The sequence below is a fragment of the Chaetodon auriga genome, chromosome 1 (assembly GCF_051107435.1).
Source record: "Chaetodon auriga isolate fChaAug3 chromosome 1, fChaAug3.hap1, whole genome shotgun sequence".
Taxonomy (NCBI): domain Eukaryota; kingdom Metazoa; phylum Chordata; class Actinopteri; order Chaetodontiformes; family Chaetodontidae; genus Chaetodon; species Chaetodon auriga.
The window spans coordinates 25,970,160-25,985,621 of NC_135074.1; the positions used below are offsets into that span (position 1 = coordinate 25,970,160).

Genomic DNA, 15,462 nt, shown 5'->3' on the forward strand with positions numbered 1-15,462 from the left:
AAGATGTGTGTATGTGGGCGAACAATGTGTGTGTGAAGAGACAGAAACAGTGCTTGTGTACAAGAACTTTAATGGTTTGGAAAGACATCTGTTATACAAAAATGAGTCATTTTTCCAGTGGTGTGAAAATCACTGGAGGTACATGATCATACGGCAGGACTGTCAGTAACCAAATAAAACTCAACTCAGAGTCTACTTACTAGCTTTTTCTCAGCTGATGAATTATGTCATGGTCTTCATCAGCTGATCGAATTCCAAACTCACGTACCTATTCGTTTTCAGGTGCTAATTTTAATAGTTTCTCATAAGTGGTGATTTTAAAGTAAATGCTTTGAAAAACACGATGGGATGCAGATATGAGAGTAACTCCAGCGGCTCTGAACCTTTTTTGCTTGTGACTCCATCAAATGAAGCAGTGTGTGGGCGTCTTCACTTCACTGTCACTCTATCCTATAGTGCCACCCCCCCCCCAAAGAAAAAAACCCATCAACGTGACCCATCATCTGAATTATTGTCATGTTTACATAGAAGAGGCAGATTTACGTTCATTCGTCATCGAACTTGTAGCAGTAGACTCCATGCTTGTGCTGGGGAGGTGGGAAGCCGAAGCTGCGCACCCCCGGCTCAGAGGCACCACAGTTTCTCCGGGGCCTGGTGATGGGATACCGAACGCTTCCGTCGGCCAGCCAGCCCGCGTCACAGCGGTCCAGCCCTGTGAACTTCCAGGCGGCGTAGAGCTGTCCGACTTTGGCGATCTCCGCTCCGTTCTCCTGACACGCCTGCTGAGCCTCAGTCAGGTTCATCTTGTGAGAGGCCTGAAGATAGTAGACTTTGCCTTTGAAGGAAACACACTCTTAAGCATTTTCATGTTTCAGACCGCCATCATTGGCCCACAGACACCCGTTTTACTAGAGTTTGTCTGAGACTCGTTTAAGTGTCACATTTTTTACGCTATCTGTTGAATCTAATGCACAAAGAAGAAAATATTCAAGTGAAAAACATGGACTTATCATATTCATTTTGTATTCCATTATTCTGTTGATGAGCTTCAAAGATTCAAATTTAAAAAAAAAAAGAATTATTAATCTAACTTATTGGTGTTAGTGGTCTTGAAGCTCACAGTAAATGAACACTGCAGTAATTGTTCACTGCTGAGCTCGGTGCAGTCTGAATGAAGCTTCCTTGTAGCTGCTGCAAACTGTTCAGTGTCAGAGGTTTTTAATGAGAGCTGACATGCAGGGAGCTAAATGAAGACAGTTTCAAAGCAGTTTGTCAAAGCGAGGGAATTTAGGCTCTTTGCACAGGGGATATTTTGACATGTCACAGCAGGAACGGTGCAGGTGTAAATAATGACATTAATGAGGCATCGTTAATGTCATCAGTGAAACTTGAGCTTTTCCTGCTTTAACAACCAGATTCAAACCTGTGACGTTGCTGGTCTCACACCACCTCCCACTTCCTAAAGGGCCACCTCACCTCTGAGCGAAGAGGAGAAGCAGAAGACATCGTAGTGATGGAGGCGCCGGTGCCGTCTGCCGTAGGTCCGGACCCCCGGGGCGAGGCCGTGCCCCCCGCAGGGCACTCTGGGCCGGGTGATGGGATACTGGACTGTCCCGTCAGCCAGCCAGCCTGCGTTGCACCAGTTCAGACCCTCCTTCCAGGACTGGAAGAGCTGTGGGAAGGTGGCCAGTGTGGCGTCCTGCTCCTCGCAGGCCTGCTGGGCTCCCTGGAAGTTCAGGTGGTACTGACCACGAGGGTGCTGGTAGGGAAACACCACACCTGGGTGGAGGACGTAATGAGACAGCTGCAAGATGGACTTTTACACAAAGTATGTGGGCTTCACAGTATTTCTCAGAAGTACTATTGGTACTATTACTATTAATAGTACTATTAATATCTGGAAGTCACAGTATCGACACAGGTGGATTATATATTGTACCTTTTAACTCCAGATAGACTGAAGAGCTCTTGTCCTCCAGTCTGTCCACCACCTCACAGCGGTAGTGGCCTGTATCATTCAGCTGGACTTCGGTCATCACCAGTGCAGCATCTCCGGGGAAATCCTGCCTGAGCTGCACACGACCCCTGACCAACCAGCAGACACACTCATGCAGCCGCTAATCACAGAAAAGAAGAATCATGACTTCATTATTCGTCCTTTACCTGAACTCCCCCAAACTTCGGCTGTGGGGGCCGATCGCCACCAGCACGTCTGTCTCATGTCCCCCAGCAGCAGGCAGCCAGGACCACTTGACCCGGACCTCCCTTGGTGAACTCGGCTCAGGCTCATACCAAAACCTGCACGGCATGGTGGTGTTACCCCCTCTGACTGCAGACACTGAGGCCTGAGCCGAGTCCACGTGGAGCTTCACACCACTGAAATGAACTGTGGGGAATACAGACAGAACGTCTAAGAACAGAGCCTGAAAATATGAACACGTTCTTATGATTTGTATTTAAAACAACAACAAAGACGTATGATTAGATCTAACATGAACATATGTTTTAATTTACTTTCTCTGCTGCTGTTTCCTTTGAGGAAGTTATGGTAGAAGAAGCTGTTTGGACTTGTGGGGGCAGTCCGGGCCCAGCCTGAGAGAACCAGCTGAGCGAGGCAGCAAATCATCATCATCATCATCGTCATCGTCGTCCTGGCTCTGATGGCAAATCCTGATCCTTGATGGTCTCAAACCTCAAGCCTGTGGAGGGAAATGTGACGAGCCCGTTAGACCCTAAAAGCACAGTGCAATAATTAGTTTTGTATGACTGCGTTTTAATAGTTCTTTCATGTTTTCTGTCAGCACACAATCTGATGTAGTGACAGGACAGCGCCACTAGAGGGAAGCACGACACCAGGTTCATCAACTTAATTCAATATAAAAATGAAATGTTGCCTCTCCAACAACTTCAAAAACAAGCGCTTTAAAATTCAGAGAAAGTATCTTTTTCAGCACTTTCCAAAACTGTTACTTCAAATGATTAAAAAAATATAAATGTTTTGCATCTCAGCAGGTTTTTTTTCCCTCAACATTGCAGGTACGCCATAACCATTTCAGTTAAATACATGACGATTCACCCTCGTATCCTGAGCCAGCATCATTTAGGATCATAACACACCTGGACACCAGGTGAGAACAAAAATCAGATTTAAAAAAAAAAGTCGACATGCAAAAGAAATAAATCTAAAAATGCAGCGGATTTCAGAAGTTCATTTGAGTGATGAGACGATTCGCGTTTGCAGTCATTTTGATCATATTTATTTTCCTCACTTACCCACAAACACCTCGATAATTCCGCTTCCCTCGTTTAAATCCTCTCGAACTGAAAGCTTTGATGCTGAGCAGCAGCAGCAGAAATCAACAGACTTTTGGGAACAAATCAGAACTTCAGATGCGCAACAGTGTATTTCTGGTCAAAGACGAAAAAGCAGCCTTTTTGTCTCCTCCAGTCTCTGTGGATGATGAAGCAGGTGCAGCTGCGGTCAGTTCATAATGACCAGTGAGTTCTGCAGAGTCGCAGGGCTGAAATGCTGCTCGACCACTGGAACAACAGCTCAGACTGCTGAGGGGGAAACTCACCTGTGTGTGTTTCTGTACGCAGTGAGTGGAGGGAGGACAGTGATGCCACATATGGACAAGTCCTCCACTTTCATTCATCAACACTGTCCAGTTATAGTTTCAGCAGACATGAGCAAAATAAGCATGATTGTTTGTTTTCTGTTTTATCTTTAACAGTCTGGATTTGTAATTGTGAATTTTCTTTGAGTTTTAATTTTAACAGTTGCCCAAAATTGCAAATTCCAAACTTTGAAAATATTTTAAAAAATACATTTTTCTGGAGGACTTTATATTCATTTGAACCTCAAACTCGCCACTTTGTTAGTTATTCAGCTAAATCATTCAGTTTCTTTCTCACCAGACAGCAAACAGTATAGACTGCAAAAGCTGCTCTGAAAATATCAAGGATGACTTTATGATTTCATCAAAAGAGATTTATACTGAAAAAACAGTTAAACAGTCATAGAATCACAGCTTTTATTGTATATTTTAGTCAGATTTTATTCAGTTGGAGCGACCGTATCGAGCAGGCTCGTGTTGTGCAGCTGTTTACGGATGAATATCTTGGGAGAAAACTGCTTTGCATCCCTCCTTAACGCTCTGAAAGCAGATGTTTGTCGCAGAGGGTCCCCACATCGACTCCAGCTGTGTTTTCCTGGAAGCACTATGATCTTTTATAGGAAACCCTGCTATGCTGTGGAAAAAAATACACATCCACATAGAGTCCAGTAGGCGTAGACGTACACAGTGAGGACAGATGTGTAGATGCTCCGTCCTCCACCACATTCATTTCATGGAGATGAAAGCTGTCGCCAGGGGCCAAACATACCAGGACTGTGGGCTTAACGGGGAGATGAGTTGCTGATGGGGTGTAATTAGTCTTGTAAACAGCAGGCCAAAGTCCGGTAGTCCAGCATGGAGAAGACTCACAACATTTTTGTGTGATTGGGACACTTTGTGCAGGAAATCAGAATGACAGCAGGTTCTTTGAAATGTTTCACTTTTATTTGAGAGCATCAAGTCCAGCTGCACCTTCTTTCTCATGTTAGTTTTAGACAGCGATATGTTACAAAAGGAAGTCCAGATTCTGGTTATATCAGCATCTGAACGTTGCAGAGATGCCCCCTAAAATGAGCAGTGGTAGTGCTGATTCCTCCCTATGCTGCTCCCTTTCTGTGCCCTGCATATGGACTCACACCCACTCTGACCGTGTGGCCATCAGGGGGAAACAAACTGTCACACAACTTCTGACATTCATTTACAAAAGCTCAAACTAAAGCATGACAAAGACCTGTTGTGTGTCTCTTAACATTTAATAAATGATCTCAGTTCAAGACCAACAATGAATAATAAAAAAAAGAATGTAAAACAATGTTTATCTTCTACACCTCTTTCTACGTATTTCACATTTGTTGTAAAAAGGATTAAATTACAATGAAATTATATGTAAGACTGAAGCTGCTAAAATTAAAAAAGAAAGAAGAAAATGTCACATGAAAAACCTGCAAAAAGCCCTTCAGTTTGTCATTCCATCATTTGATTGCCAGAGCTGTGTGCAGCGGTTTTAAGGGTTTATCTTCTACTCTTGGACATATTATCTTTTCCAGCATGGAAATGCCAAAATATTCTCCGTATTGCACAGGCCCTGCGTCATCATGCTGGTTTGTGCTCGAGTGCACAGCAGCTGGACGATGTGCACAGTTGAGAGTATGCTGGCGAGGATGTTTGTCGTCTGTCCTCTGCAGACTGTCAAAACATTAGGTGGAGATCATTATTTTCAAGTGTCCCTGAAATCATCTGGAGTCTTTAGAGGGAGATAATACTACAGCAAATCTAAGCGAATTCTGTTATATCCAAAGCTATTAAAATTCAAATCATGGATATTTCATAATGTGTGAGCAATGTCAAACAATTCTATTTAACATAAAAAAGTCTCTATTCAGAAAGTGCTACGAGTGTTACAGTCCCAGCAGCCAACAGGATCTTTATCCAGAGAAACCAGTGGAGCACAGAACAGATGATTCCGTCCGAGATCCGTTCCTCTGCTGCGGTCCGAGGAGATGGAGCGACTGGATGAGGATGGAGCACTGTTAGATGGAGACCCAGGAGACTCTAGTCATCGCAGCCCAGCAGCTCCATGCGTAGAGTGATGCGCTCGTGCCACTCCCAGGGGACGACTCGGACGTAGCGGGCGTAGAACGGAGGCTCGAACAGGTTCTTCTTATGGGTGTTGTTGTCGATGTTGCCTTGGAAAAGCTGCAAATAAGCGTTATGGTTAATGGTTATAGTAAAACAATGACTTATTGAACAAAAGTTATTCAATTCTGTTCTGTTTCCTAAAGAGTCTTCTGAGGAAAAAGAGGTGATGAGGAGGAAGGACATAACTTAAGATGATTCATGATGCTGTAACGTGCAATAATGTTTGGTGAATACATCCACCAACTGTCATGAGGGGCCGTCAGTCAAACTGAGCTGCTTTCTGACAACCCGACGACCCAGATGAGCCCCACCCAGACGTTCAGAGCACTCAGACAACAGCCCTGGGCGGCCTCATTCTCTCCCAGTAAAAACATCAAAGCTCGTTTTACAGTTTTATTGGATCATCTCGGAGCAAAGGGGCTGTGATGAGGAGAACAGGCCGTCCACTCCTCCAGCAAGAGAGAAAAATATACTGAAACTCATCGTAACAGGAGAGCTAGAAACAGGAAGCGAAGCTGACATTATGTGTGACTGTTTGGGACTTAAAAGTTTTAATCAGCACTCATATGTCTGACCTTATCATTGCTGGTGTTCTCCTCCTTCACTGTACTCCATGACTCCCCATCGTTACTGTAGGCCACTTTAAACACCGACACAAACTGCACCACTCCGAAGTCCTTGGCCCCCTGAGTGATGATGCCTGTGAGGCGCTTCGTCTTCTCTAGATCCACCTGGTGGAGGAACAAAGAAAACTGTACTCTGCAACACCCGCCGGCCTCCAAGGACATTTTACCAGTAATGTCGCTTTGCCTCTTCCCTCACCTGGATCCACTCCGAGCGGTTGTTGTGGGCGGGCGACCAGGCGTTTGTCTTCCCCTGCTTATCCAGCCGGGCAAACTGAGGGTGCCACGTGAAGGTGTCGATGCCCCACGTGCGGAAAGAGCTGGAGGCCGAGAGCTGCCCGTCCGAGACGAGGCGAGACTTCATCCCCAGAGGCTCTGAGCAACCTGCCGCGTTTGAATACACTGTGAATCAAAAGCAGACGGAAGGACGGAGGGAGGGAAGCCAAAGCGACAGGAAGAGGAAGAGGAAGAGGAAGAGGAAGAGGAAGAGGAAGAGGAAGAGGAAGAGGAAGAGGAAGAGGGGGGAAAAATGAACACACCCAAAGAAAAGACAAATTAACTTCACCCTTCATCCATTTGAGGAAAATTAGAGATTCAGAAGATTAAAATGTGTTAACACCCACCAATGACCAAGAGGAAAGAGAAGAAAGAGGCGCACAGAGGGGGAGAAGGCATGCAATACAGTGCATTGAGCTACATGTACAGTGTGGATACGTTCATGCTTCTCTGTGAATGTTTTATCTGTTGGGTCAAACAGGATAAAAGGACAAAGGGACGGAGGTGGAGAGACACACTGTGTGTTCCAGTCTCTGCCTGCGCCTGGAACTGCTGCTTTATTGTCGCATTGTGAGGTCTACCCACAGAACACTGTTGATACTATACATTTTCTATCTGACCACCGCTTGATGGAGGTAGAAATAAACTCTCTGACTGTCATTACGTTTGGCAGTGGAACCACAGCAAGAAGAAACCAAACACAGTAAAACAGAGAGAAAAACAAAAACAAAAGAGACTTTCTACACTTTTCCTGCTATAAAGTTCGCAGCGGCTATAACTGGGCATCGCATTTGTTTTTCTGGCCACTATTCTTATCTGTTTTCGGTGTGTTTACCATTGAGCTCACAGCCCACCAGCTCCATGCGCAGCGTGCAGGCCCTGCGGCAAACCACAGGGATGATGCGGATGTACTGGGCCACGATGGGAGGGTCAAAAAGGTTGGTCTTTGTGCTGTCGTTATCTGCGTTCCCCACGAAAACCTGCACGCACAGACGGGGAAATGCTTTATGTAAAAGCTGCTGGGACTGTGAGCACAAAAGCTGTATTTAACACAAGGGAAGTCCTCTAACCTTGTCCCTCCGTTGGCCATCCACTCTGTACGTGGTGTAAGAGTTCCCATCGAAGCTGCTCGCCACCTTGAAGGCCTTGATGTACTCTGCCGTGCCCATGCGACTGGCACCCTGAGTGATGATGCCCGTCAGACGCATCTTCTTCTGCATGTTGATCTGTTGTCAACAAGTCGAGCGTCAGTCAACCTCACGCCTCTCGCTGCTCAGCCACATGATTTTACTCTTTTATCTGAAGCGGTCGCGTCTCTCACCTCGATCCAGGGGTTCCTGTCGTGGGCGGCGGACGTCCAGGCATTGACGATGCCTTGGTTGTTGAGTCGAGCCAACTCGGGGCCCCAACGCTGAAGACCCAGGATGCCGTAGTGCACAGAGGAAGCTGAAATCTGGGACTCCACGATCGCTCCTCCCTCCATCCCCAGCAGAGAAATGCAACCTGGGACACAACCATTAAAATATGATGAAGGGTAGGAGCGAGTAATTACATCTACTTCTGTACTAAATGTGTTTTTTTATTATTATTATTATTATTATTATTATTACGTTTCATCCACACATAGCGTTCTGTCATTTGGCCACTTTAGGAAACACAGTCTTTGGTGTCGTTTACATTTAACTTGTTGAACAAAGTTTCTAAGGAAAAGTACACGATGAATGAAGCGTCATGGTGGTTGGTGAACGTACGTAGCTGGCACTGCTTTCCCACATACGGCGAGGGGCACTGGCAGGTGTAGTCTCCATCAAGATCTCGACATATCCCTCCGTTAGTGCAGGGCTGGTTGGCGCAGTCATTCACATCTGAAACAGACAGAAGGTCACTGTTTTACTTTCAAGCTAACAGAGAAACATTTTGTGAGCCACAATAATCACAAAAAAAGGAGGATTGTTCGAGAGGTGGAGCACACCTGCCCACAAACGGCTCAGAGGGAGAACAGAGGGGGGTGACGGCAGGTGGAGGGCCACAATAGCCTCAGTGTGTCTCCAACACACAGCTGGTGATGAGGAGCGTCTCTTAAAACGAACACGATGACAGAAATGAGGGCAACGCTGAGGACACTCTGGGCAACCAGTTTAAAGGACACAGCAGGCTAGGGGTCAAAGGTCACGGTTGATAATTGTATTTTGCACCATGACTGGATGAATGAATCAGTTAGCCCATAAACTGACTCAACTGGATAATGAGAACGGAGAGCATGAAGATCTCTGATATCCACGAAGAACAAACAAGCAAACAAATCAGATTCTTTAGAACACATTTAGTATTTCAGCTAACAGTAAAGTTAGTCAATCACTGTCACGTGTGACGTTTTCCAGCCTTTTCTCAGACAGAGGCACTGCTTTCCTCCACCATAACCATGGCAACAAACTCTGTGGCCACTTCCTGTCCACTGCCCGTGCAATGCTGCTGATCTCCACAAGGTGGCGAGCTTGCACAGCATGTCTGGATGGCTTTTTTAGAGCAAAGGCATCAATGCTCAGCTGCATGTTTTACTCTTTTCATTCATCTTTAAAGTGACCTAAATATTTGCACAGAGGGATGCTAAACCAGATGGTTTTCAACACAAACATTATTCAGACTTCACTGTCAATACAAGTACGATACAAGAGATCAGCAGTGCTGTGTTACTGGAAAACGTGCATTAAGATCCTTTGGTAATGACTGTCTTTTCATATATACATTATGATGTCATCATAAACAGTAGTTCTGTCAGAGAATTGTTGGTTTTGACTGGATCTTAATGCACGTTTATGATGTTTCCCTCACCACGACCCAACATATGCACCGAGACAGTCCTCACTGCAGCCGGATCAGGTCTGAGTGCAGCTCCACGCCCTGCAGCTTGCTCTGTACTCTGTTTTTAACTTTATTTTCTTACTGTTGTTCAGTGGTTTTATTCCTCATCTCATTTTAAATTCATTTTCTATCTCTGTTTTTATGTCTGTTCTGTCTTTTTATGCACAGCACTCACTTGGTGCATGTGGTTTCTCTGCTGTAAAGCACTTTGAGGTACATTTCTTCTATGTGCTATACTAATTAACACTCCAGTTCATGTCCCTTCAGGACACATTATCTGTGCACATGATGTATTCATATGATATGCCTTTTGTATGCAAAGCAACGCAGCCCCATGCTAAAATCGATGTTGACTACACTGAAGTGATTCCACTGAAAAACAACACATGAAATTTCACTTACGTCCAGCCTCTTTTTCTCTGTCTACTCTAAATAAGTCTCTCAGGCTTCAGAACTAAAGCAGATGACAGGTTGACGTAATGCCACATGGGTCTGTTTAATTCTTGTTCCCGTTAACACTAAGAGGATTGCTCACATCTTAGAAACAAATGCCTGTATGTCTGTGACAACGCTGGCACGGAGCGGCTAATATAATAAGTCCGAGAAACAGGTGATCCTGCTGAGAGAAGCACCGCGAAACAGCTTTACTGGTTGTTTTTGTTGTGTTACTTTGACCTTCATACATTTTTTCTACTGTTACTTGCAGATTAAATGCTCATTTCGTACAAACTAACTTTGTCTTGTTAACCTCTGACACACCATTCAACCACAATCATATCATTAGCTTCAGCTCTGGATTTATGTCCGTGCCGTTACCTCATTCCAGCATCTCAACACCAGTCGAGCCAATGACGTCCGGCTGAGTCAAAATTAGAAAATGTTTGGGAGTAGACGACCAGACTGCACAAACACTACAATTGGTGGTCAGGCTGTGGGCTTTGGGCTGAGCTGTTCATTCACAAAAAATGTCTCTTCAGTAATAAGTCCTGAGAGTTTCAAACTTCAGTTATATTCTGTAATAGATCTTTTTCAGACTCGCTCACTCAAAGCTGTTTCAATTCCAAACTACAGGTGTCAGCCATATTTCAGAAACTCCTAAACTCCAGATTGGGATGATGACATTCACACTTGTAAAGCATGGCCATTACATCAAGAGGCTCGGATGGAATTCACTAATATCAAATTCTTGGTCTGATTAGGTCGAGCTCGAGCACAAACAGATGCAGTGTTGAACCGACGCGGAGGGCGTCTGCATGCTAAGAGACTTGGAGTGGCCTTTCGCTAATTAGCCAAAGGGAATGACCGCAGAGGCCGCTGAATGAGATCCTTTCATGAAACTGCTGAGCTCACTGCACGGCTCTCTCTCGCCGCTGATGCTCTGACAGGATGGAAAATCCTCGTGCGTTCACACTTGGAGAGAAATCCGCTGAAAGTGGAGCTTTATGCTATTTGTATCAGGCTGCCTACTGCTTTGTTGGGACTAAATTTTTTGTATTTAGATGCTCTACTTTTTTATCTAGGCCAAAAAAATCAACGCTTAGTGGTTAAATAAAAGTTTTCCAAATTCATTGAACAGAGAAGATTTCCTTTAAGAAACTGACAGATTGGTATAAACGTGTGTAACTCAGCTGAGAGTAGAATTTAAAGATGCTTTTGGTGGATGTAAATGTGTACAGGGTAAAAAAACAAGCAGCTCAAACTCATTAATCACATCCAGAAGAAACCTACTGATCTGGCAGTGCGCTCCCTCGAAGCCCGGCTGGCACTTGCAGATGTACTCGTTGAAAACGTCTCCTCGTCTGGTTGGAGCGATGATCTCGCACGACCCATCGTTCTTGCAGGGGTTCGGGCTGCAGGGTCCTGAGAGGCGGATGAAGGAAAGGGGTTAGTTAAGGGAGTGATTTGACCGAGCTGCTCCTCCAAAAAGGTTCCTCGTGGATGTACCCGTCTCTGTGAGGTTGCAGGTGTCTCCACCGAAGCCATCGGCACAGATACAGATGAATGGATCGTCTCCTACTCCGGTCACACATGTTCCTCCATTGTGGCAAAGGTTCACCTCACAGTAGTCGCCTGAGTGAGCGAGAAAGAGAGAAACAAGGAGCGGTAGGTATAAAAATCCATCCTCCAACACCTGCAACGCACACACGACACATTTTGTTCAACAATGGTGGTGCATGTAATTTGCTACCATAGAAAACAGAGATATAGATTTCGCCACAGCCAGCAGCTACAGAAAACTAGACTGCAGTGCAGCTTCAACACATGTTGTTGTTTGGAAACCCTTGCTGTTTCTTGAATGAGAGAAACTCTTGGAATCCTGATCTTGTTAAGCTGTCGCTGCTGCTCCCTCGAGCTGAAGAGGACAAGTTCCCACTCAGTCTGGGAAATGAATGAATTCGGTATGTTGAGTAGAAGAAAACAGGGCAACGTGAAGAGCGAGTCATCACAGAATCCTTCCTAAGGCGTAGCGGGGCTCATTTATTTCTGTATTTTTTAGACATATTACTTCACACACTGCTGGGGACCCTGGTGATCAATAGCCTTATTGATCTTATCATGTTAACATTGATTTGTTCACTATATTTTGTACTATTAAACTGAATGCGGAACGTAACTAATAACTAAACTTATCAAATAAATGTAGTGGAGAGCAAAGCACAACATCTGCCTCTGAACTGTAGTGGATTCACTAAGTAAAAGGCCATATTTTCAAAATCCACGCCAACAGTCTGTAAAACAGGCTGTCGGCTGAAAAGTTGCCTCCAGGCCAAAATAGGCCTGATGACATTAGCAGGCTCAGTGGATGAGTAGCTCTCTTAGTCACAAGGTGTGATGTGTGAAAGTTTTCCAGTGTGAAGAATCCAAGGTTTGATTTTCATGAGTGATTTTCACAGGTGTCAGAATCTGAACTGGGAGGGACAAAGATGGACGTCCAGCGTTTCCTCTTTGTTGCTGTAGTGTCTGGTCTGAGCGTTTGGAACAACAGTGGTGCTGCAGCGTCGGCTGTGAGGCCCAAAGTGCTGAGTCACAGATCCTGGCTGGATCAGGGAAATAATGGCAGAGACCTCGTGTGGGAGCGGCAGGGCACCGATTTATGAGCCACACCAGAGCTGTCAAAATGACAAAACCTTAACCTCATAATCTGTGCCTTTTTTTTTGTTTTTAAACCAGCACGTTGACTCATCAGACGCCACGTCAGAGTCAACATTCGAGCTTTAAACAGCCCAGGTGGAACTGCTGGACTTTGCTGTGACTTTCTTTGGCATCTGTGAGGTAAAAACCTGGAGGAACTTTGTGAGTAATGCAAACGTCCTCTCTTTGGAAAGTGTGCCGCCACAATAATGAGGCGTAAAAATGTGATATTGGGTGTGCAAACATGATAGTTTTGCAGATTTTGTCATTGTGCTCAAACTGTTTTGTGCCAGAATACATCTGAGAACTGGGCAGACTGGCTTTGCTAATGCTGTGACATGTTTCAACATGAGAGCAAATCTAAGCACAAGCATTTTGTATTAATGTAATTTACCAGTGGGAACAATTTAAACAGCGATCAGTGTGAACTAAGATCACGTTTTATGAGGCTCAATGAATCTGGCTGCAATGGAGTTTAATGTGAAAACAGGTGCACTGCATATAAATGTTGGAAAGAGGTAATAACTTAAAGGATTTCGTTTCAGCTCTATATTTAGGCAACGGCATCCTGAAAACAGTTAGTGCTTCTTATCGCACAGATACTGAAACTAATACTCGGTCGGCAGGTGGAAACAAATTTCAAACAAACACCATAATTTTATGCAGCCGACACAGCCAACGAGATTAAGAGCTTGCAGGATTATCCAGATTGCACAGATGCATGCAGCTCTTTCAGGAATGAGCAGTTACACAACATGACAGTGCAGCAGCTCGTCAGTGGCTCAGGACACGCAGCACACCTGACTGACAGGTGGGCAGCGAGCAAAGCGACAGGCTGCTGAATGTAAACAAACATCACGGCAGCCAGATCGAGTAAAGACGGTCACTCTCCAGCTGACTTTAAGGTGCTGCTGGTTGGCAGCGTGTTCGGGTCCAGGTTGGACTAGAGGTGGGTGGAGTGGACAGGTGGTTCATGCTGGCTCCAGACACGAGCACATATGGTGTTATTTTCCTCTCCATCTGCACCACCTCTTAGTGTGACCAGATAGAGGTCCAAGGGGACAATAATACATTTAAATGTAGACCCAAGCACAAGTTAAAAGTGTACAAATCTATTGCTTCCATGAAACCCCCACCCCCCCACCCCCAGCTTTGGGTGCTGCATGGAGAAAAAGACATACACAAGAACTGCTCACTGGTGCATGTAACAGTTCCTTTACAAACCTGCCTCTTATGATACAACCACCAGAGCTGTATAATAACAGAGTCTCACCTGTAATAACAGAGTGGCCTCACATTTAATCAGCCATTCTATCGGAAAATGATAAACTGGCATCCTGGGATGAACTTACACTTACAAATTACATACTGTTTTAAGGAAAAACTGCTTTATTGAATGTCTGAACCCTGAATGTTGACAGTAGTTTGGTGATGGGTAGCGATAAAGCCAAATGAGCTTATTGTGATTATTATGTTAAAACTAAAGACTTGACAAACAGCATCTCCAGCAGCGGATTACTGAGGAAAGACGCGGTTTTTCATGACAAACCTGTTGCGCATCTTCGCCTTTGTCATTCATTTAAACCCCCACTTTTCCCAGGACCGAGGCGCACGGCAGGGAAAACAAAACTGGACATCAAGTCAGGAAAAGAAAAATAAGACTAGGTGGCACAGTTCAGTGCCAAAGTCCCCTTGTGGATTGAATGAAGAAAAGGTGAATGGAGTGTGGTGTTAGAGGTAGAAACTTGTGAGATACTACACACACATAAACAGCAGGAGTTGAGCGGAGTTGCGTTTGAATGCAAGTAATCAGATTTGATACGTGTCGGTGGTTTAAAAAGGACTTACCTCGGACTGAATGCAGGCAGAGCAGGAGAAGAAGTGTTGTAACGGTCGCTGTTGTGACATTTCCGGGACGTTTCATGTTTGTTTACCCTCGCTTTGTTTGTTCCGCCGGGTTGTTGTTTGCTCGGAGCGACGCGGCACCGCTAAACTTCTAACTGATGCTGCCTTAAGGTGCTGTCGGAAATATGGGGATTCCAACTGAAGCGTCAAAAGGAACGTTGGAGTGATGAAAGAGGGAGCCGGGATTTTTCGATAATACCCGGGTTAACTACATGTGACGTTAGAGGGGCGGAGAGCTGGGAGCCATGTCAGTAAACAGATGAGATGCGTTTCGTGGCACGTTAATTCACTGTAGCCCATTACTCGAAATTCCTGCAATTTTTACTTTGTGATTCATTTAGAGGTGTCTGACACGTTTGCCCATTCTTACAACTTCAAATTACACCTACAAACTCAATCTGGGCAATATATTTTAATTTCTATTTGCGCCTAACTATTGTATTTATTTTTACTTGGATATGTTTTCCTATCATCTTAACATAATCAAACACCAGCTACAGGCCGTATTCACTTAATTCTGCCTTTTCAAAAACTGTGATGATCTAAGATTAAAGTCACTGCAATCCGTCAAACAGTGAATTCGCTGATAATCACAAGATTTTGTGTTTTTTAATAACCTGTTTTATGATGAGTATTTGAAGGCATCACTACCCCAGGTGGACAGCGTAGGCGGGGCTTTGAATTAGCCCCATGGATTATTGACAGGCTATTTTGGGCAGCCGTTTCAGGTGAAAATGAAAGTATCTGTCACCCAGGATGACACTCAAACACACCTTAATTAAAATGATTGTCAGCTTTATAGATGAGGTCTTTACAGACAGCATGTTCCGCTCCCAATGTTAAATTTGGAGGAGAAGCATGAAAATTGGAGTGATTTAACAATTTGGTACTTTGAATTAATCCCCGTG

At 44.7% G+C, this 15,462-nt stretch overlaps 2 protein-coding genes across 2 annotated transcripts; both read right to left on the reverse strand.

Annotated features, from left to right (window-relative positions):
- Positions 1–545: 545 nt before the first annotated feature.
- Positions 546–2,629, reverse strand: LOC143325361 (hyaluronan and proteoglycan link protein 3-like). Its single transcript, XM_076738353.1, has 5 exons — positions 2,515–2,629; positions 2,164–2,386; positions 1,940–2,085; positions 1,477–1,779; positions 546–835 (listed from the first exon to the last, which is right to left on the reverse strand). The coding sequence occupies exons 1-5, from the start codon at positions 2,627–2,629 to the stop codon at positions 546–548; spliced, it is 1,077 nt and encodes a 358-aa protein (XP_076594468.1).
- A 1,911-nt stretch (positions 2,630–4,540) lies between these two features.
- Positions 4,541–14,722, reverse strand: LOC143321658 (lactadherin-like). The gene is made up of 10 exons (XM_076732120.1): positions 14,498–14,722; positions 11,462–11,587; positions 11,246–11,377; positions 8,407–8,520; positions 7,977–8,158; positions 7,726–7,881; positions 7,491–7,635; positions 6,579–6,781; positions 6,332–6,487; positions 4,541–5,813 (listed from the first exon to the last, which is right to left on the reverse strand). Exons 1-10 carry the CDS (start codon positions 14,571–14,573, stop codon positions 5,670–5,672), a joined length of 1,434 nt encoding a protein of 477 aa, XP_076588235.1. The 5' UTR covers positions 14,574–14,722; the 3' UTR covers positions 4,541–5,669.
- Between the last annotated feature and the right edge of the window lie 740 nt (positions 14,723–15,462).